At 42.3% G+C, this 21,174-nt stretch overlaps 1 protein-coding gene across 1 annotated transcript in view; it reads left to right on the top strand.

Moving 5' to 3' along the window:
- TNXB (tenascin XB) overlaps window positions 1-21,174 on the top strand; it is a 107,371-nt gene that overhangs the window by 28,653 nt on the left and 57,544 nt on the right. Inside the window, exons 10-21 of the mRNA XM_070936510.1 lie at window positions 3,078-3,407; window positions 5,658-5,987; window positions 7,882-8,157; window positions 10,067-10,342; window positions 13,925-14,212; window positions 14,736-15,047; window positions 16,076-16,372; window positions 17,509-17,805; window positions 17,972-18,268; window positions 18,443-18,727; window positions 18,961-19,257; window positions 20,845-21,141. Coding sequence (XP_070792611.1) covers window positions 3,078-3,407; window positions 5,658-5,987; window positions 7,882-8,157; window positions 10,067-10,342; window positions 13,925-14,212; window positions 14,736-15,047; window positions 16,076-16,372; window positions 17,509-17,805; window positions 17,972-18,268; window positions 18,443-18,727; window positions 18,961-19,257; window positions 20,845-21,141 — 3,582 coding nt within the window. The remainder of the gene's footprint in view (window positions 1-3,077; window positions 3,408-5,657; window positions 5,988-7,881; window positions 8,158-10,066; window positions 10,343-13,924; window positions 14,213-14,735; window positions 15,048-16,075; window positions 16,373-17,508; window positions 17,806-17,971; window positions 18,269-18,442; window positions 18,728-18,960; window positions 19,258-20,844; window positions 21,142-21,174) is intronic.

Below are 21,174 nucleotides of genomic sequence, written 5' to 3'. Positions count from 1 at the left end.
GGCAGTAGGCGGTCTCAAACTTTGCTTGTCAGAAGCTCACAAAAGGGGATCACAGGACCTTGGGACACTATAATCATCATAAATACATGCCAGTTCCAAGCATTCGAATCTTTGATCATGTGGCCATGGGGGTGCTGCAATGGTTGTGTGAAAAATAGACATAAGTCACTCTTTTCACTGTTGTTGTAACTTTGAATAGTCACTAAATGAATGGTTGTAAATCAAGGATTACTGTTATTTGCTTGGACTTTGCATGTTATGTGAATGCAGCAGTTATGAATTTTAAAGCCAAGTTAAGCACGTTGTCTAGATACAATATTTGTATCAATTCCTCACACTTAAAATTATGAATAGAATAGAATAGAATAGAATAGAATAGAATAGAATAGAATAGAATAGAATAGAATAGAATAGAATAGAATAGAATAGAATAAACAGAGTTGGAAGGGACCTTGTTGATCATCTAGTCCAGTGATGGCTAACCTTTTTACCATTGCGTGCCAAAAGCGGGGGGGGGGGAGGCAGAAGGGGTCATGCACGCGTGTGCCCTCATCCATAAGTCTGTGCGCCCCACCCCCCGTGCTCCCCCTGCTTTTGGCACATGATGGCACAGTGGGCCCAGTAGACCCGTTTTTCACTCTCCCCAGGCTCCAGAGCCTTTCTAGGAGCCTGGGGAGGGTAAAAACGGCCTTCCCCACCCCAACGGAGGCCCTCCAAAGGCTGGAAATGGCCCGATTGCCAACTGGTGGGCCCAGAAGCTGGAGCTGAGCTCCCGTGCCCACTGATATGGCTCTGTGTGCCACCTGTGGCACGCGTGCCATAGGTTCGCCATCACGGATCTAGTCCAACCCCCTGCCCAAGCTGGAAACCCACACCATTTCCGAATAAATTTCCCTTGGTTAAATTTAAGGTAAACAAAGTATACTTATGTAAAAGGTGGATTAAAAATGAGAGAACAGGTTGATCTGTGCAGATACTCCCATCCTCAGAAAATAGCTAGTTGCTATAGTGGAGGAAATGGGCTTGTCTAGATGTCAAAATGTTTGTGTATTTAGAATTGGGCGTTATGAGATTCAGGAAGCACTGCCCTTGCTCTGAATTGAAGTTCTTTATCCTTAGATAAAGTTTCCATGTCAAGAAAAAACAATTGGCACCAAAACCTCCTTAAGAGAAGGAAAAAAGGAAGGATAAAAACCTGAAAGCTAAATAACAGAATTCAGTTTCTACCTTCAAAATAATTCATGGATTAATTTTAACAGTTTATCTTTTTAAATTAATTTCACTGTCCACATATTCCCTATAATTGGTTTTGCTGAATACAGATATTTTAGAGAATGCATAATTATTGATTTTGGCATCTTATTTACTGTCGTAGTGACTCATTATTTTGGCATAGGATGTTTTATACAGCTTAGCTCCTTAGCATGACTATTTATATAGGATACCTGAAACAGAACCAGTCTCTGCTCAAAATAATACCTGCTCAAAATAATACACATGTAGGTGCTATGGGTAATTCTACAATATTAACTGCAGAAAACAATTATGAAATTAAGTTTATTTTGAGATAGAACAGTTGAAGTTTTTCGGTAATTAACAATTGAGCTTCGGAAATCCAGATGTCAACATTTTTGTGCATTTTTCTTTCATCTAGTATAGGATCGGGAATATTATAATATTATTATTATTTTGATAAATTTGATAATAATATTATTATTATTATTATCAAATTTAGAGAGACCAAACATCTCACTCACAGAGTGACTCTAGAGATTTCCCGTTACTGATTCCCATGTAATAAACTGTAGTTAAGTTAATAAACTTAAAAGTAGTTCTAACTGTCTGTGAAGTTTCCGAAAGATGCCCTAATTAATTCATGAGCCATGAACCAAACTTCAAAAGAAATACAGTCATTTATTAGGAGCACCATTTCGGCAATATTCAGATGCTGTTAGAACTAATCCCACGTAGATTTACGTGCCTTTATGACCCTGTCTCTCCCCTCCTCTCTGGCCATGTCATAAATCATATTCTCCAATTAACCACTTTGGCTGGCTGTGAAATCCAACACCCTCCTTCTGATTGCGGCCAGGAAGAATGTATGGAATGCACTTCAGCTAGGGAAATCAATCAGCTCTATCAGTTCTCCCTCCCTCCTGCTCATGGCAACTTGAAAGCTTTGCAAGTTGACATTGTCACATTTCAAAGGCTCAAAGATTCAAACTGCAATCAAAAGATACACACACATACAGACAGAGAGATACAGGTAGTCCTTGACTTACAACCATTCCATTCGTGACTGTTGGAAGTTACAACAGCACTGAAAAAAGAGCCTTATGTCCATTTTTCACACTTAACATTGCAGTCTCCCTGTGGTCATGGGATCAAAATTTGGGTGGTAGGCAATTGGAATGTATTTATGACGGTTGCAGTGTCCCGGGGTCATTTGGTCACCTTTTACGATCTCTTGACAAGCAAAGTCAATGGGAAAGCCAGATTCACTTAACAACCATATTACTAACTTGAGAACTGCAGTGATTCATTTAACAACTGTGGTAAAAAAAAAAGGTCATAAAATGAGGCACAACTCAACTCACCTGACTAGCCAAGTTCAGCATGTTGTCTATATAGGATATTTGCATCAGTACCTCACACTTAAAATTATAATAATATGGAATGGAATGGAATGGAATGGAATGGAATGGAATGGAATGGAATGGAATGGAATAGAATAGAATAGAATAGAATCTAAGTTCTGACTATTTATTTTATTTTATTTGTCAAGCATATATAAGATTACATATAAAAGTATAAACATGATTGCAAATACATGAAATGTATAGATATGATTATGAATATATGGGATGGTTACGAATAAAAGGGGACATTAGGACAATTAGGATTAGGACAATTAGGACATTAGGACAAAAGGGGACATTAGGACATTAGGACTAAGGTGCTTTCTGTAAAATCCACAAAGTAGAGAAATATGCTAGCCAGACTAACTAAGGGAGGAAGTTGATGAAACTTAAAAAAAAAAAATCTGATTCCCTCACCTCAAATCTCTTTTCCTTCAGCTCCAAGTTCACCAACAAATGACAAGATCCAAACCATCTCCCCATCCACCTCAACCCCCAAAGATCCACTGAACAACCTACAAGTGACCAAAGTTTCTCCAAACCAGCTCCGTGTGACATGGTCAGCCCCGCCCAATTTCTTCCACAAGTTTTCCCTCTACTATAGGGACCCCAAATCTGGGGCACCTCCCAAAAAAATCAGCATTCCAGGGACAGAGAGAAGTGTCGACTTAATGGATTTGCACCCTGGTACGGATTATGAAATAGAGTTGCACGGAGAGAGACCTGGTGGAAGCTACAGCGCCCCCTTCTCGACAAAAATAATTACAGGTACCCTCACTATCTTCCTTGAATTTGTCAAGTTCTAACTGACATCTTGATTTTTGTTCTATTCCAGATGTTCTTTTTCCAGCAAAGAAGATGATAGAATGTATATTTCTGATGTGATGAAGGACATTGCCTAACCCACCGACCATTCCGTTTCATCTGTGTCCTGATACACTCTGTGTCATTGCTCATGATTCTGACTCCCACATAGAACATAAAGACCTATAAAGACCTATAGGGACCCCAAATCTGGGGCACCTCCCCCCCCAAAAAAAATCACCTTGCTCCCCTCCCAGTTTCCCACAGTAGTAAATTATTAGCAAGAATAGAAGAATATGGGAGGGTAGCCAGACTTAAAATTAATAAACAAAAAACAAAGGCCTTAACGAAAAAGCTTACAAACCAACAAGAGAAGGAGCTAGAAGATAAAATGGGAATACAAATGACAAAGAAGGTAAAATCCTTAGGAATATGGCTCACCAATAAAGTATCGTCAATTGGAGAAGATAATTACATTAAACTGACAAGACAGATAAAAAAGGATTTAGAAATTTGGACTAAGTTACAACTATCCTTTCTTGGAAAGATTGCCTCGATTAAAATGAACGTACTACCTAGAATTTTATATCTGTTTCAAGTTATTCCGATAAAACCAGGGAAGGATTTCTTCAAAGACTTTAACAAACTGATTGCAAACTACATCTGGCAGGGGAAGAAAGCAAGGATCAAAATAAAGCACCTACAGGACACAAGAGAGAGACGAGGACTAGCACCACCGGACTTGGAGACGTACTATAAAGCAGCATCACTGATTTGTATTAAGGACTGGATAGAACTCAAAAATAAAAGAATACTAACATTAGAAGGTTTTGACTTACAAAGAGGATGGCATGCATTTTTGTGGGAGGGAAAAGAAAAACAAAATGGATATTTCCAACAACATATCATTAGAGAAGCACTGTTTCAAACCTGGCGGGAGATTAAAAAAACACACTATGATAAAATACCGGAATGGCTATCGACTATGGTGGCACAGATTTACCCCAACGCTATGGACATTGATAAAACGAAAACTTATAAAGATCTATGAAACAACCAAGGGGAATTAAGATCAAGGCAAGAATTGAAAGAAATGGGTACAGACATTGATTGGTGGCCGTATTTACAGATAAAATCTAGGTATAAGATACATTTGGTACAATTTGGATTCCAAAAAGGGCCATATGAATTAGACAAAATTTTACAAGGAAATGATAAATTGATAACAAAAATTTATAATGACTTATTAAGATTTAAATTAGAAGAAGAAGTGGTTAAAGAAAATATGACAATTTGGGCGAAAAATTTCAGATGTAACATTGAATTGGAAAAATGGGAAAAATTATGGAATATAAATTATAAATTAACAATGACTGTATCCTACAAAGAGAACATGTACAAAATGTTCTATAGGTGGCACCTCCCGCCAGCCCAATTAGCAAGAATGTTCCCGATCACCTCCCCAACATGTTGGAAATGCAAGCTTCAAAAAGGAACTTATTACCATATGTGGTGGTCTTGTCAGAAAACAAAACAATTTTGGCAAATGATTATTTATTTATTTTATTTATTTATTTATTTATTAGATTTTTATACCGCCCCCTCTCCCGAAGGACTCGGGGCGGTGAACAGCCAAAATTAAAAACATACAATATAAACAATTAAAATACGTTTAAAACAGAATTAAATCTAAAATGGCTCCCCAATTTAAAACGCCTTACCCATACCCCTATAAATAAGACGAATTTAAAATTTAAAAATTTAAAATTTCCACATTTAAAAAGGGGGAAGATTTAAAAAGGGGGAAGATTTAGGCCAGGCCAGCTTGATAAAATAGAAAAGTCTTAAGCGCCCACAAATAGAGGAAATCATACACCAAAAAACTGAAATGAGGCCAGAAACATTTTTATTAGGAATAATTACAGGGCAATATGAAAAAGAAATAAAATATTTAATTATTCATATAATAAAGATAAAGAGAAGATGTATTAGGAATATAGATACAAGAGATACAGTAGAAAAAAATAGAGAAAAGGTATAAATATAAATACAGATCACCGATACGATAAATTTGAAAAGAAGATGTAAAAATTTGATTTATGTTTATTTGTTTTGTATGTTTTGTTGTGGTTTGTATGTTTGTTTGTACTTTTTAATAATAAAAATAGTAAAAAAAAATTCTGATTCCCTCACCTCAAATCTCTTTTCCTTCAGCTCCAAGTTCACCAACAAATGACAAGATCCAAACCATCTCCCCACCCGCCTCAACTCCCGAAGATCCACTGAAGAACCTACAAGTGACTGAAGTTTCTCCAAACCAGCTCCGTGTGACATGGTCAGCCCCGCCCAATTTCTTCCACAAGTTTTCCCTCTACTATAGGGACCCCAAATCTGGGGCACCTCCCAAAAAAATCAGCATTCCAGGGACAGAGAGAAGTGTCGACTTAATGGATTTGCACCCTGGTACGGATTATGAAATAGAGTTGCACGGAGAGAGACCTGGTGGAAGCTACAGCGCCCCCTTCTCGACAAAAATAATTACAGGTACCCTCACTATCTTCCTTGAATTTGTCAAGTTCTAACTGACATCTTGATTTTTGTTCTATTCCAGATGTCCTTTTTCCAGCAAAGAAGATGATAGAATGTATATTTCTGATGTGATGAAGGACATTGCCTGAGCCACCGACCATTGCATTTCATCTGTGTCCTGATGCACTCTGTGTCATTGCTCATGATTCTGACTCCCACATAGAACATAGAATAAAGGAGTTGGAAGGGACGTTGGAGGTCTTCTAGACTAACCCCTGGCCCATGGCAGGAGATCTTATGCTACCGGTAGTTCTCGACTTACAAAAGTTTGCTTAGTGAGCGTTCAAAGTTACAACAGCACTGAAAAATAGGATTTATGACAATTTTTCAAGGTTACGACCTTTATAGCAACCCCCGTGATCATGTGATCAAAATTTGGACGCTTGGCAACTGGTTCATATTTATGACCTTTGCTGTGTCCCGGAGTCATGTGATCCCATTTTGTGACCTTCTGACAAGCAAAGTCAATGTCAGGGTTCCGAGTAACACCCCCAACGAAAGAAGACTCCGAGGCTTGAAGTTCCTCAAAGTTCCATTTTATTAGAGATGTCATATTGGCACATCTGGGAAAACCCGAATCTGAAAGTTTCCAGGTTTTCCCCACCCAAAGGAAAGTCCAAGTCCCTGCCCAGCACCCACATGTCCATCACATGGTCCAATCAAGCACTGTCCCAACTGGAGATGCCTCCCAGTTCCAGCCCTCCACCGGCAGGGCAAGATGTCCTTGACTCTCTGAGAAAGGAATGTTATTATGACTGTATATCACCTTGCTCCATCCAATCCCCCCCTCCCAGTTTCCCACAGTAGTAAATGTGGCTGGCCTGAAGATCCAATGCAAAAGAGGGCTTCCAGGCCTGACAGTCAGTGGGGAAACCAGATTCATTTCACAACCGTGTTACTAACTTAACCACTGAGGCAAGAAAAGACGTAAAATGGGGCAAAACTCATGTAACCAATGTCTCACTTAACAGCAGAAATTTTGGGCTCCGTTGTGGTTGTAAATCAAGGAGTACCTGTATTATGGACCAATGGCTGTCCAGGCTCTTCTTGAAAACCTGCAGTGATGGAGGATTCACTTGCTGGGTGAGAAGGCCCAATTCTGTTTTGATTCAGCTTCAAAGTGACCCTTTGGTGATCTAGAAGCACCCAAAGAGCAATGGGGCCAAATAACCTTTTTCCTCCATCAGAGCCTTTTTTTCATGAACACAATACAGGTAGTCCTTGACTTGCGACCCCAACTGAGCCCAAGATTTCTATTGCCAAGTGAGACAGTTGTTAAGTGAGTTTTTCGCCCATTTGACGACCTTTCTTGCCACCGTTGTTAAGTGAATCACTGCAGTTCTTAATTAAATAACACGGTTGTTAAGTGACTTTGGCTTCCTTATTGACTTTGCTTGTCAGAAGGTCACAAAATGGCTCCGGCAACCATCATAAATATGAGCCAGTTGTGAAATGTCTGCATTTTAATCCCTTGGTCATAGGGATGCTGCAACAGTCATAAGTGTGAAAAACGGCCATAAGTCGCTTTTTTTCAGTGGCCTTGCAACTTCTAATGGTCACTAAACGAACTGTTGTAAATCGAGGACTGCCTGTACTCACCTCTGTGATCCTTATTCTGACTTTTTCCCAAGCCATTAGCTTTTGAACCGGGTAAAACTAATTTTTGCAAACCAAGCTTTCTTCCTTGCCTATGTAAACACAGTGTAACAAAGTATATTTTATTTATTTACCCATAAGTGAGATCTGCAGCACTCATACATACAGCCCGATTTTCTCCCATCATCTGTGCTTTCCTCTTCTTCCAAGAAATTCCTAACCATCATTTTCTCTTTCCTTTTTTTTTTATCAGAGGCAGAACCCAAAGAGCCCAGGCCGGGAGATTTCTCTCTTCTAGAAGTCACAGACACTTCAGTTCACCTTTCTTGGGGTGCCCCCACTGGGCCTTTTGACTCCTTTGTCATCCAATATAAAGATGCCGAGGGGAAGCCCAAACTGCTTAAAATGGACAAGAACTCTCGAGAAGCCACGATTTCCAATTTGGTGCCTTCCCGAAAATACAAATTCAACCTTTATGTTCTCCTAGGCCGTAAGCCCTTCGGCCCCGTGTCTTTGGAAGTCATCCCAGGTAAGCAATGGCTTCTGAGCACAGTAGTTGTCATGAGTTGGAAATGAGATGGTGTGCAAAGCCAGATCAACTAGTGCAGTGTCAATCGATCGATCGATCAATCAATCAATCAATCAATCAGAATAGAACTGGAAGGGACCGTGGAAGTCTTCTAGTTCAACCCCCTGCTCAAGCAGGAGATCCTATACCCGTGATGGCGAACCTATGGCATGTGTGCCACAGCTGGCACGCATAGCCCTATTGGTAGGCACATGAGCTCAGCTCCGGTGCGCATGTGCGTGCCGGCCAGCTGATTTTCGGGCCTTCTGGGCCCACCAAAAGTAGGGAAACAGGCTGTTTCCTGTCTCCGGAGGACCCCCAGGCGGGTGAGGAAGGCCGTTTTTGCCCTCCCCAGACTCCTAGAAAAGCTCTGGAGCCTGGGGAGAGAGAAAAACGGGCCTATTGGGCCATCACTTCCCAGGAGCGGGGGGATCGTGCGGGGGTCGCATGCGCAGGGGCGGGGCGCATAGAATTATGGATGTGGGCATGCAAGCACGCACGCGACCTGCCCCCCCCCGCTGCTGGCACGTGATGACAAAAAGTTTAGTCATCACTGTCCTATACCATTTCAGATAAGTGGCTGTCCAGTCTTTTCTTTAAAACCCTCAGTGTTTTTAAGTGTCTCTCAACCTTAGCAACTTTAAGATTTGTGGGTTTCAGTTCCCAAAGTTCAAACACAGGTAGCCCTTGCTTACCAACTGCCTCATTTAGCAACTGTTCAAAATTATGATAGTATTTTTTTTAAACATAGCTTTTGTCAAAATATTCATAACTGGGAAGACATGGTAACAAGGTCAGCCAATGAATAGGCATGCCAACAGATCAGCCAATGGGAACTGAATTGGAAACTGAAACTGGAAGGAGGCTGGGGATGGCTCAGCTCTGTGCATGTGCTGAGAACTGAAATTAGTCTGCTGTACTCTGCTTGTGTTTTGCTTGTAACTGCTACCACGTTGGAAGAATCTGCTATTGGTATTGTACATTTATCTTCATGTGTTTTATGTATATAAAGAAGTTAATAAATCCTGCTGAATCAGTTTACCTGTGTGTGCTTTCTGGATTTGATTTTGCAACAAACTGACAGCTTTGCAACTAGTTTTGGGAGTTGAAATTCACTGATCTTAAAGTCGCCAAGATTGAGAAACACTAAACTGTTGTAACTGAAATGGCCTTCCAAAGAAAATTGATCAGTTGCTCTATTTGCAGAATTCAGACTGTGGATAACATTGTTGAAATAGTCCAAACAAAACACCTTCATACAAGATAGACAGCCATCATGTTTCAAACAACATTAAGGCACTATATTTGTTAGTCTAATTTGTTCATCTAAAAATCTTTCTTTTTGATAATAAGCTGAGGCAATGCAGTTTTTGAGCAGGTCCATTGAAGTAGATTTATTACTGCTACTGCTACAATTATTGCTTATAAAATTATTTTGGTCACTATCGTAATTACATTATAGATTATTTCACTGACATTCCTCCCTCACACAATGAACATCGTATTTCATGATTCTGTACATTTGCAAACGGCATTTCAACTGTATGATGATCTTTTCCTGCCCAACCGTCTCCACAGCCTAGCTACTTGCAATTCTCCATTTTTGCAGTTTATCAAGGACTTTCTAAGCCTTGTTCTGATCTTCTGGCATTGTCTTTCTGTCAGCATTGTTCACTTATTTATTTACTTGTTGTTATTAATTTGCAAAATGTATATCTCCTCCCCCTCCAAGCATTCTGGGGAGCTTGCATCTTATTATGAGAGTCAGGTGGCTCAAGTTTAATAAATTGTGGCTGTTGTTGTTATTAAAGCAACATATTCTATTAAAATGATATTCTTTGTTTTCCTTTCTTTTGTTTTTTTATCATAGGTTCCACAGGAAAAGCTCCTGCCATTTTTAAAGACATTTCTGCCACTGTCACCAGCAATTCTGCCCACTTATCCTGGACAGTTTCCTCTGGGAACTTTGATTCCTTTTTAATCCAATATAAGGATGCTGAGGGCAGACTCCAAGAGCTGTTCACTGAAGGAGATTCCCATGAAATCACTATCCCCAACCTGACTCCTTCCCACAGATACACAATAGATCTCTATGGCATCTCCAACCAAGGACGTCTGGGTCCTGCCTCTATAACTTTCATCACAGGTCAATGGAATTTATTTTATTCATTTATTTAGTTTGTCAAACATGTACAAGATAACAGGTATAAGTATAAACATAAATATAAACACAATAAATGGGTACAAATAAATGGAGACAGTAGGACAGGGACTGGTGCGCTTATGCATGCCCCTTACAGACTTCTTAGGAATTGGGTGAGATCCATGGTGGGATTCAGCCAGTTCGCACCACTTTGGGAGAACCGGTTGTTAACTTTCTGAGCAGTTTGGCAAACTGGTTGTTGGAAGAAATCATTAGGGCAGAGAACCGGTTGTTAAATTACTTGAATCCCACCACTGGGTGAGATCAACAGCAGACAGTCTAAGGTTAAAGTTATGGGAGTTTGGGGATGTAACAGCAGAGTCAGGTAGTGCAATCCAGGCATTGACCACTCTGTTACTGAAGTTGTATTTTCTGCAATCGAGTTTGGAGCGGTTTACCTTAAGTTTGTATCTATTGTGTGCTCTTGTATCATTGTAGTTGAAGCTGAAGTAGTTATTGACAGATAGGACGTTATAGCAGAGAATTTTGTGTACTACGCTTAGGTCAGACCATAGGCAGCGTAGTTCTAGGTTGGCCAAGCCCAAAATTTCAAGCCTTGTGGCATAGGTATTCTGTTGTGAGTAGAGGAATGGAGTGCAGATTCCAGGCAGGTGAATTGTATTTGAGAATTGGTCTAGCAAGGGTTTTGTATGCCTTAGTTTCAGGGGTGGGTTCTACTTACCTTTACTACCGGTTCGCAACAGGGCCGCACGCACAAGCTTCCTGATGATGTTGGGGTCGGTGGGCGGATCCTCCCACCGGTTTTACTGCCGGTTCTTGTGAACCGGTCCGAACCAGGGGCAACCCACCACTGCCTAGTTTGCAGTACAATATTACTGGAGAAGAAGCTTTGCAAGATTAGGTTGACAACTTTTAATGCCTTTTTGGCAATGCTGTTACAGTGAGCTCTGGCGCTTAGATTGTTTGAGATGAGTACTCCAAGGTCCTTGACAGAGTGAGGTTAAGAGAGCCACAGAACTTCCCTGCAAGACGTGTGACTTTTCTTCCCTACCCAGTTGCTTTCTCCCAAGGATAATGCTTGATTTCAGCTTCTCTCAGAACCAGCCTCCATGTGATAGTAAGTGTATATTTGCATCTTGACCAAAATTGAAAGAGCCAACCCTGCAGATAGAGTTGATGGCGAATGACAAAAGGGAAACGTTGTGAGAGATGCATCTGAAAAAGAAGTATGTTTCCAAGGAGGTGGATGCAAAAATAGATTTCATGAGGAGGAAAAAAAGTCAGACTGGACAAATACCCATTCTAAAAGTCTGCACTATGATGTGTGCATTAAAATATGCTTCCTTGTGACATTACTTATTCACAGGGATGTGTGAAAGTTATGTAAATTAAGAAGAGTTGCCATTGTGAATGAACATGGATTTTTATCATTCGTTATGTTTTTATATTTATTTATTCCATTTCTATAGCCACATATCTCAATCAATGACTCGGGGCAGCTTAGAATTCCAAAAATATAAAACAATATAAAAACATCCAAAATAAATATACACAGCAGCTGAGATACTTGGCCAGTTAATAATAAAATCAGGAAACAAGTCCCTTAACACATTTAGAGCCCTAGGTTTGAGAATACAGCCAGCCAAATATAATCCATTAAAGAAACAGCTCGCCAATATATTGCTTTAGTATTGTAAAGTAAACAATAAAAAGGATGAAATTTATACAGATCTGCATACAGCTAAACCTAGGACTGCAAACTTAAAAACATAACAGAACTGTGGTGGCGCAGTGGTTAGGCCTCTCCTCAAGAAGCCCTCCCTGGACCCGGCAATGTTGGTAAACTATCGTCCGGTCTCCAACCTTCGCTTTGTGGCGAAGGTTGTTGAGAGTGTGGTTGCGCAACAGCTCCCCCAGCACTTGGATGAAGAGATGTATCTGGATCCGTTCCAGTCGGGCTTCAGGCCCGGGTACAGCATGGAAACGGCATTGGTCGCGTTGGTAGATGATCTCTGGAGGGCTAGGGACAGGGGGTGCTCCTCTGTCCTGGTCCTGTTAGATCTCTCAGCGGCTTTTCATACCATCGACCATGGTATCATGCTGCACCGGTTGGAAGAGTTAGGGGTGGGAGGCACTGTGTTGCAGTGGTTCTCCTCCTTTCTCTCTGACCAGTCGCAGTCTGTGTTGACAGGGAGGCAGAGGTCGACCCCGAGGCCCCTCATATGTGGGGTGCCGCAAGGGTCGGTCCTCTCGCCCCTCCTGTTCAATATTTATATGAAGCCGCTGGGCGAGATCATCCGTGGTTTCGGGGTGAAGTACCACCAGTACGCTGATGACACCCAGCTGTACATCTCCACTCCAGACCACCCCAACGATGCCCTTGAAGTGATGTCCCGGTGCCTGGAGGCCGTGCGGATCTGGATGGGGAGGAATAGGCTCAGGCTCAACCCATCCAAGACCGAATGGCTGTGGTTTCCGACGTCCCGATATAGTCAGTTGGTGCCATCACTGACTATTGGGGGCAAATCATTGGCCCCCACGGAGAGGGCGCGCAACTTGGGCGTCCTCCTGGATTCACAGCTGTCTTTAGAAGAGCACTTGATGGCCGTGACCGGGAGGATTTTTCATCAGGTCCACCTGATTCGCCAGATGCGTCCCTTTCTGGGTTGGGACTCCTTACGCACGGTCACTCATGCCCTCGTCACCTCCCTGCGTGAGCTGCACTGGCTCCCGGTGGTCTTCCGGGTGCGCTTCAAGGTTTTGGTCACCACCTTTAAAGCGCTCCATGGCTCAGGACCTGGGTACTTGCGGGGCCGCCTACTACCACCAGTAGCCTCCCACCGGCCAGTACGCTCTCATAGAGAGGGGCTCCTCCAGGTGCCGTCGGCCAAACAATGTCGACTGGCGGCCCCCAGGGGGAAAGCCTTCTCTGTGGGGGTACCTACTATCTGGAACGAGCTCCCCCCAGAGATATGGAGGATCCCAGATCTGCGCACCTTCCGCCGTGCTCTAAAGACCTTTTTATTTCACCAGGCGGGCCTGGCCTAACTTTCTCCCTCTTTTTAAAATAATTTTAATATTTTAATATGTTTAATATTTTTTAATCCTCAAAGTTTAAATCTGTTTTAAATTGATTGGGGTTTTAATCTGTCTGGGCCAAACTATTTAATTCGATTTTATTTCTGCTTTTTTAAATTTTGTATGTATGTATTTTATTGTTGGCTGTTCACCGCCCTGAGTCCTTCGGGAGTAGGCGGTATACAAATCAAATAAAAGTAAAGTAAGTAAAGTTAGAGTGCAGTACGGCAGGCTACTTCTGCTGATTACCGGCTGCCAGCAGTTTGGCAGATCGAATCTCACCAGGCTCAAGGTTGGCTCAGCCTTCCATCCTTCCAGATTGTTGGGGGCAATATGCTGACTCTGTAAACCACTTAGATAGGGCTGTAAAAGCACTATGAAGCGGTATATAAGCCTGAGTGCTATTGCTATTGCTATAACCGGTGTCTTGAAAGATGGACAGGAGCTAGAGATCTCAAAGACGGCGGCTATCTTTTATATCCACAGGATCACAGGAGGATGTATCCGTCCACAAAACTGTCTTCAAGGATCTGGCTGTATCAGAGGTGACCAGCAACTCTGCCCATCTTACATGGAGAGTCCCTTCAGGCAGATTTGATTCCTTTTTGGTCCAGTATCAAGACTTAGAAGGCAACGATCAAACTTTGAATATTGACGGAGATTCCCACGAAGTCATTATTCCCAATTTGGTTCCCTCCCAAAGATACAGATTCAACCTCTATGGCATTTTGGGGACACAGCTTCTTGGACCTCTCTTTGCTGATGCCGTGACAGGTTAGCAATACCATGAGCCCAGGGGTGAAATTCAAAATTTTTCCCTACCGGTTCTGTGGGCATGGCTTGGTGGGCGTGGCAGGGGAAGGATATTGCAAAATCTCCATTCCCACCCCACTCTGGGGCCAGCCAGAGGTGGCATTTAGCGGTTCTCCGAACTGCCAGTTCTCCAGAACCTGTTAGAACCTGCTGAATTTCACCTCTGTGAGCCTGGCAGCTATCTTTCCTTCAATCATAAAAATCTTCTCTTCTTTCTCTTTTAATATGTAAAAAAAATAGGAAAGTGTTTCCTAATGTTTTCTTGTCATCTTGCAGTACATCTTCACTTTGTACAAAAGAGAAATCAAAGAAGGTTAACTATTAATAGAAGAACTATTATGAACATGCAAAGAATATGCATAGAAAGCGTACAGGTTTATTTCCAGTATTTTTTTGGAAAGGTTTACTGCAAGTTACAAGGGAAAGCAGTCTTAGTGAGAAATGGTGCTGACAATAATTCTTTTTTATTCCTTGTCCCCTATAGCTGCAGTTCAGGAACCAAAAAAGGAGAAACCAGATGAGACCGTAGTGAGTAAGCCCAGCCTGGGGGAGTTCTCAGTCCTGGATGTCACAAGCGATACTGTCCGTCTTTACTGGACTGTCCCCACTGGACGCTTTGACTCATTCCTGATCCAGTACAAGGATGTAGATGGTCAACCCCAAGCATTGCCTGTGGAAGGAGACTCCCGTGAAGTCACAGTGACCAACCTGGCTCCTTCTCGTAGATACAAGTTCAACCTCTATGGAGTCTTTGGGCGCAAGCGATCCAGGCCGCTCTCCACCGATGCCACCACAGGTCAGCTTCAGGATTTGGAACTTTTCAAATACTTAACAAGCAGAAATTTTACTGAACATTGCAGTTTATGGATTGAATATCCAACACCAAGGCTCCTTTATTAAGGCGAACATTTGCAACTCAGGGTTGAAATGAGGGGTCCTTGGGGCTCTCTGAGCATGATTGTTTTCTTGCAGATGTTTCATTATCCTATCTAGGTAACATAATCAGTGCTAGTAAGGAGTTTGTTGTCAGTTTATATTCTGGTGTCTTGCCTGTCTCTGTGGGTGGGGACAGTCTTAGAGATTCTTTGGTTGGGCTGTTTCCTGATGGTTCTTTGGTTTGTTGATTGGGGTATTGCTTACTTGATTGTTGGTCTGAAGTTAACCTTGGGGTTTAATCAATGCTGATCTGGGTGCTGATTAGTGGTGGAGAGGTGCTGGAATCTTTTCTCTTTTGGGCTGATTGATTGTCTCTTTTGCATAATCTGTAGATAAGTGGTGGGTTTTAAATTTTTTTACTACCGCTTCTGTGGGTGTGACTTGGTAGGCCTGGCATGGCTTGGTGGGCGTGGCTTAGTGGGCGTGGCAGGGAAAGGATACTGTAAAATCTCCATTCCCACCCCACTCCAGGGGAAGGATAGTATAAAGTCTCCATTCCCTCCCCACTCCAAGGGAAGGATACTGTAAAATCTCCATTCCCTCCTGATCAGCTGGGTCTCAGGAGGCAGAGAATAGATGGGGGCAGGGCCAGTCAGAGGTGGTATTTATCGGTTCTCCGAACTACTCAAAATTTCCGCTACCGGTTCTCCAGAACTGGTCAGAACCTGCTGGAACCCACCTCTGCTGTAGTTGTTGTTAATGTCTATGTGTTTATTGATGGCTGATTTGTCAGAGTGCCAGGCTTCTAGAAATTCCCTGGCATTTTTGAAGTTGGCCTGGCCTAGGATGGTCACAGTTTCCCAATTGAAACTATGGTTAAATCTGCCTATATGTTGTTAACTTTTTATAACTCTTATAACTAAGCCCTTTTTTATTTCTCTGCTTTAGCCCACATTAGAGACTCAGAGAAGCCAATTCCTGTCCAACCCAGCCTAGGAGAGTTCTCAGTCCTTGATGTCATGAGTGATTCTGTCCGACTCCATTGGACTGTCCCCACTGGGAGCTTTGAGTCATTCCTAATCCAGTACAAGGATGCAGATGGTCAACCCCAAGCGTTGCCTGTGGAGGGAGACTCCCGTGAAATCACGGTGACCAACCTGGCTCCTTCTCGTAGATACAAGTTCAACCTCTATGGAGTCTCGGGACGCAAACGTTCCACCCCCCTCTCCACTGATGCCACCACAGGTCAGCTTCAAGGATTGTGAGATTTTCAGATATTGTACCTTCAGATCAGCATGATTGGTTTCCTTATTAAGCAGTGTTATTGCTGCAGTAGTTGCCTAACACTTCAATATTTTGTTTCATACTAGCTCTTGCAAGTTGGATCTTTTATTAATATTGTGCTGGGTTTTTATTGTTTTGCCTGGCCCCTTTGGAATATTTCTTCCCATTTTTGATGACGTCAGGGTCAGTGGGCAGAGCCTCCCGCCAGTTTTTACTACCGGTTCTATAGAACCGGTGCGAACCAGGGGCAACCCACCACTGATCTGGTGGACACAAAACTAATTCAACTATTCAGGTGCAATATATATCAGGTATTTTTTGCAGCAGGTCAAAAGAGGATTCTCCTGACAAGATGGTAGTCAGTTCATAGGTCGGAATAATTCCCCTTTTTAAAGTCTTGATAGAGTCCAAGACTGGGGATGAAGCCAAGTACAATAAGGACATTCTGAACATAAAGAAGACAAGTATCATATTATCAACCTCTTGATATTATCTCAAAATTAACAATAGTAGAACAACATCAAATTATACCGAAATGTTTTCCAAACACAGTACCTAGTTAATTTTTACTACCACAAAGATTATTATAACCTTTTACTTCTATTTCTCTCTTTTTAAGCACCAATTCCAAATATTGAGCTTGCAGTTCCTATCCAATCCAGCTGGCGGGACTTCTTGGTCCTTGATGCCACAAATGCTTTGGTCCATCTCTATTGGACCAACCACATTGGATGGTCTTTGATTCCTTTGTGGTCCAGTACAAAGATGAAGATGACCAATCCTAAACCCTGCCTGTGGAGGGAGACTCCATGGAAGTCATTGTAACCAACCTGGCTCCTTCCCACAGATACAAGTTCAACCTCTATGGAGTCTCTGGACAAAAATGCTCGCCCCCCCCCCCCCCCCCGCCTCTACTTATGCCATCACAAGTCAGCTTCAGGAGTCATTGTGCTGAGATTTTTCAGCTCTTGTAACTTTGTATTAATATTTCTAGTTTCTTTAATGAGTAGCAAGGTTATTGAATGTTTCAACTCCAGGGTTATATCTCCGAAAGTCAGACATTCTAATCAAGCTTTTCTTCCATATTCCTTTTTAAGCTCAAACCACAGAGCCCGAGAAGCCAGCTTCTTTCCAATCCAGCCTGGGAGAACTGTCTGTGCTTGATGTCACAAGCGATTCTGTCCGACTCCATTGGACTGTTTCTACAGGGAGCTTTGACTCCTTCCTGATCCAGTACAAGGATGCAGATGGCCAGCCCCAAGCTTTGCCCGTGGAGGGAGACTCCCATGAAGTCACTCTGACCAACCTGGTTCCTTCGCGCAGATATAAATTCAATCTCTATGGAGTCTCAGGGCGCAAACGCTCCAACCCTATCTCTACTTTTGCCACGACAGGTCAGTTTCAGGAAATTCTCTGCCTGGGAGGTTTTAAAATCATATTACTACTGTATTATTGATTTCCTTTATATATAGCATATTTGCTGATTTTTCCCCCCACAACTACTATATTATATTTGCAGCATCAATGCAATTATCCCTTCTCTTTCGTTTTCATGTTTAGCTCGCCTTACAAATTCAGAAGAACAATTTCCTGTCCAATCCAGCCTGGGGGAGTTCTCTGTCCTGGACGTCACAAGTGATTCTGTCCGTCTCCATTGGACCATTTCCACGGGGAGCTTTGAGTCCTTCCTCATCCAGTACAAGGATGCAGATGGCCAACCACAAGCATTGCCTGTGGATGGAGACACCCATGAAGTCACTGTGACCAACCTGGCTCCTTCCCACAGATACAAGTTCAACCTCTATGGAGTCTCTGGGAAAAAACATTCTAGGCCGCTTGCCACAGAGGCCATCACAGGTCAGCTTCAGGTTTTAGCATGGCTTTGCACTTTTCACATAATATTCTTTCATAGTAACATCCTTGATTTCCTTAACAGGTAACCTTTTTTGACCATTTCAGTTTTTGGGTTCCATCTCCAACACCAGTGAAATTCTAATAAACACTTTTCTTTCTGTTTAATCCCCTTTGCAGAATCTGAGGAGCCAATTCCTGTCCAACCCAGCCTAGGGGAGTTTTCAGTCCTGGATGTCACAAGCGATTCTGTCCGACTCTATTGGACTGTCTCCACTGGGAGCTTTGATTCTTTCCTGATCCAGTACAAGGATGGAGATGGCCAACCTCAAGCTTTGCCAGTTGAGGGAAACTCCCGTGAAGTTACCGTGACCAGCTTGGCTCCTTCTCACAGATACAAGTTCAACCTGTATGGAGTTTCTGGGCGCAAACGCTCCAGCCCCCTCTCCACAGATGCCACCACAGGTCAGCTTCAGTATTTAGCATGGTTGAGCACTTTTCAGATATTATTCTTCCAAATTAACATTCTTGATTTCCTTAACAAGTTACCGTTTTACTTATTGTCTATGGAGATTCTCAGTCATCCAGGTCATGGTTGTCCCAAATGTTGTCCTTTTTACTGATTGTTCCAGCTCTTGGGTTGCATCTCCAGGACCAGGGAAATTATAACTGAGCCTTTTCTTTCTTTCCTCCTTTAGTTCCCTTGGTAGACTCAGAGGAACCAGTTCCTATCCAACCCAGACTGGGGGAGTTCTCAGTTGTTGATGTCACAAGTAATTCTGTCCGTCTCTATTGGACTGTCCCCACTGGGAGCTTTGACTCCTTCCTGATCCAGTACAAGGATGCAGATGGCCAACCACAAGCGTTGCCCATAGATGGAGGCTCTCAAGAAGTCACTGTGACCAGCTTGGCTCCTTCTCACAGATACAAGTTCAACCTCTATGGAGTCTCTGGGCGCAAGCGGTCCGGGCCCCTCTCCACTGATGCCACCACAGGTCAGCTTCTTAAGCTAGCATGACTTGTCGTGGGTTCCTTTTTTGTATGTGTGAAGTAGTAATAACTAGATTGACCAGTCTTAATAGCCACAAAGCACCAGAAACTAGCAGCAGTGGTTGTGATTTTTTTTTTGGCATCTCTCTTCAATATTTGGAGAGGGAGGGGAGGAGCGAGATATTGGTCTAATTACAAAAGAACATCTTAAACCACCCAAAATTTTTTAAATCATATTCTTTTCAGTCATTCAAAAATTAACAATTTAAAAAGCTGTTTTCTAGTTTATCTGTTTTCTATATGCTCTTTATTTTGTTTAAACTCTGATTTCACTATTATTTTCATATTTTTCTGTATTCTGTATTCTGTATCTCCAGTAGGTTTATTACTGATTTGTATAAATTATTACAAATTTGTATAAATTTGTTGTTTTAGTCCCTATACAGATAGGGACTATACAGGTAATCTATAATGGTATTTGGAACCTGGATTTCCATCACTAAAAAATGTGGTAGTAAGGCATAATGTCATTGACTGTGCCGATTTATGACACTAGTAACAATCCCAGTTGCAGTTGTTAGGGGAATCCTACATGGTCGCTGTGCCCCATGTCCCCAATTGCCATTTGAGACCTCCTGTTGCTTTCCCCTTTGACTTTGCTTGTCCAAAGCCAGCTGTGAATATCACAAATGGTGATCACATGTCCATAGGATGCTGCAATGTCATAATTGTGCCGTGTACTCAAATCGTGATAACATGACATGGAGACAGTGTGACAGCGCAGCTAAGAGGACCCATTGTGAATCCCCTCATTTAGCATCACGTTAAGTTCAAAAGGTCACTGAACAAGCAGACATTAAGGGAGGACTACTTGTATGACTCTGTTGGTACTCACAATTAGAGCTATCCTCCTTTTCGTAAAGTTCAATTTGTCTTTTTATCTTTTTAATTCGTTTTCTGTTCTAATTTAGTCCAAAATGTGGCTTTTACTTTGGCTTTTCTGTTTGTCAGTTCCTGGCAGGGCTTGTGGATGCTTTTCCTCTGGAAAATTTACTGCATCAGAGAAAATGACTCCAAGAACTTTTCCCTCACTTCACTTCTGAGGGAAAGAAATAAATGCCTCTCTCCCCCTAGTTTTCTCAGTTTTTGCTTCCTTTCATTTGCCTCTCTTCATCAGGGCAGTCTATCTTTTAGTTTGCCTCTTTATTTCTCCAGGGCTTTGGCTATGCTTATTCAACCTCTTCTTTATGAGGCCTGAGGCAGCAGAGTTCCCTGGCAGCCATTATGTCTTCCCTCCTTCTCCCCTCCTGCCCTAAATTGCTGTTCCTTTCACAACTGTTCTTTGATTGGCTGCTCAGTTGCTATGACAATGGAGGCGGGTTGAGAGGGAAGTGGAAAGAAGGCATACAGGTGCTTTTAAACAAGGCAGGAAGTCCTTCTACAGAGCAGTTCAGATATTATTATTTTGTGTTCATTGTCTTGATTTCCTTAGAAAGCAACAATTTTAAATGATTATTCCACCTCCTAGATGGCATTTCAAGACCAGGAAAACGTAATTAAATCTTTTTTTAAATTTTTTTTCTCTGTGTTAGCCCATGTTACAGACACAGAGGACTCAATTCCTGTCCAACCCAGCCTAGGGGATTTTTCCATCCTTGATGTCACAAGTGATTCTGTGCGTCTCCATTGGACTGTCCCCACTGGGAGATTTGACTCCTTCCTAGTCCAGTACAAGGATGCAGATGGCCAACCTCAAGCGTTACCTGTAGAGGGAGATTCCCGTGAAGTCACTGTGACCAACCTGGTTCCTTCTCGTAGATACAAATTCAACCTCTATGGAGTCTCCGGGCGCAAACGCTCTGGGCCCCTCTCTACCGATGCCACCACAGGTCAGTTTCAGGAGATGGCATGGCTGGAGGTTC

Source organism: Pituophis catenifer, unplaced genomic scaffold, assembly GCF_029215685.1.
Source record: "Pituophis catenifer annectens isolate HBS135680 unplaced genomic scaffold, rPitCat1.0.hap2 SCAF_2, whole genome shotgun sequence".
NCBI classification, from domain to species: domain Eukaryota; kingdom Metazoa; phylum Chordata; class Lepidosauria; order Squamata; family Colubridae; genus Pituophis; species Pituophis catenifer.
Note: the sequence above shows the minus strand (reverse complement) of the source record. Positions and strands in the feature narration are given on the sequence as shown.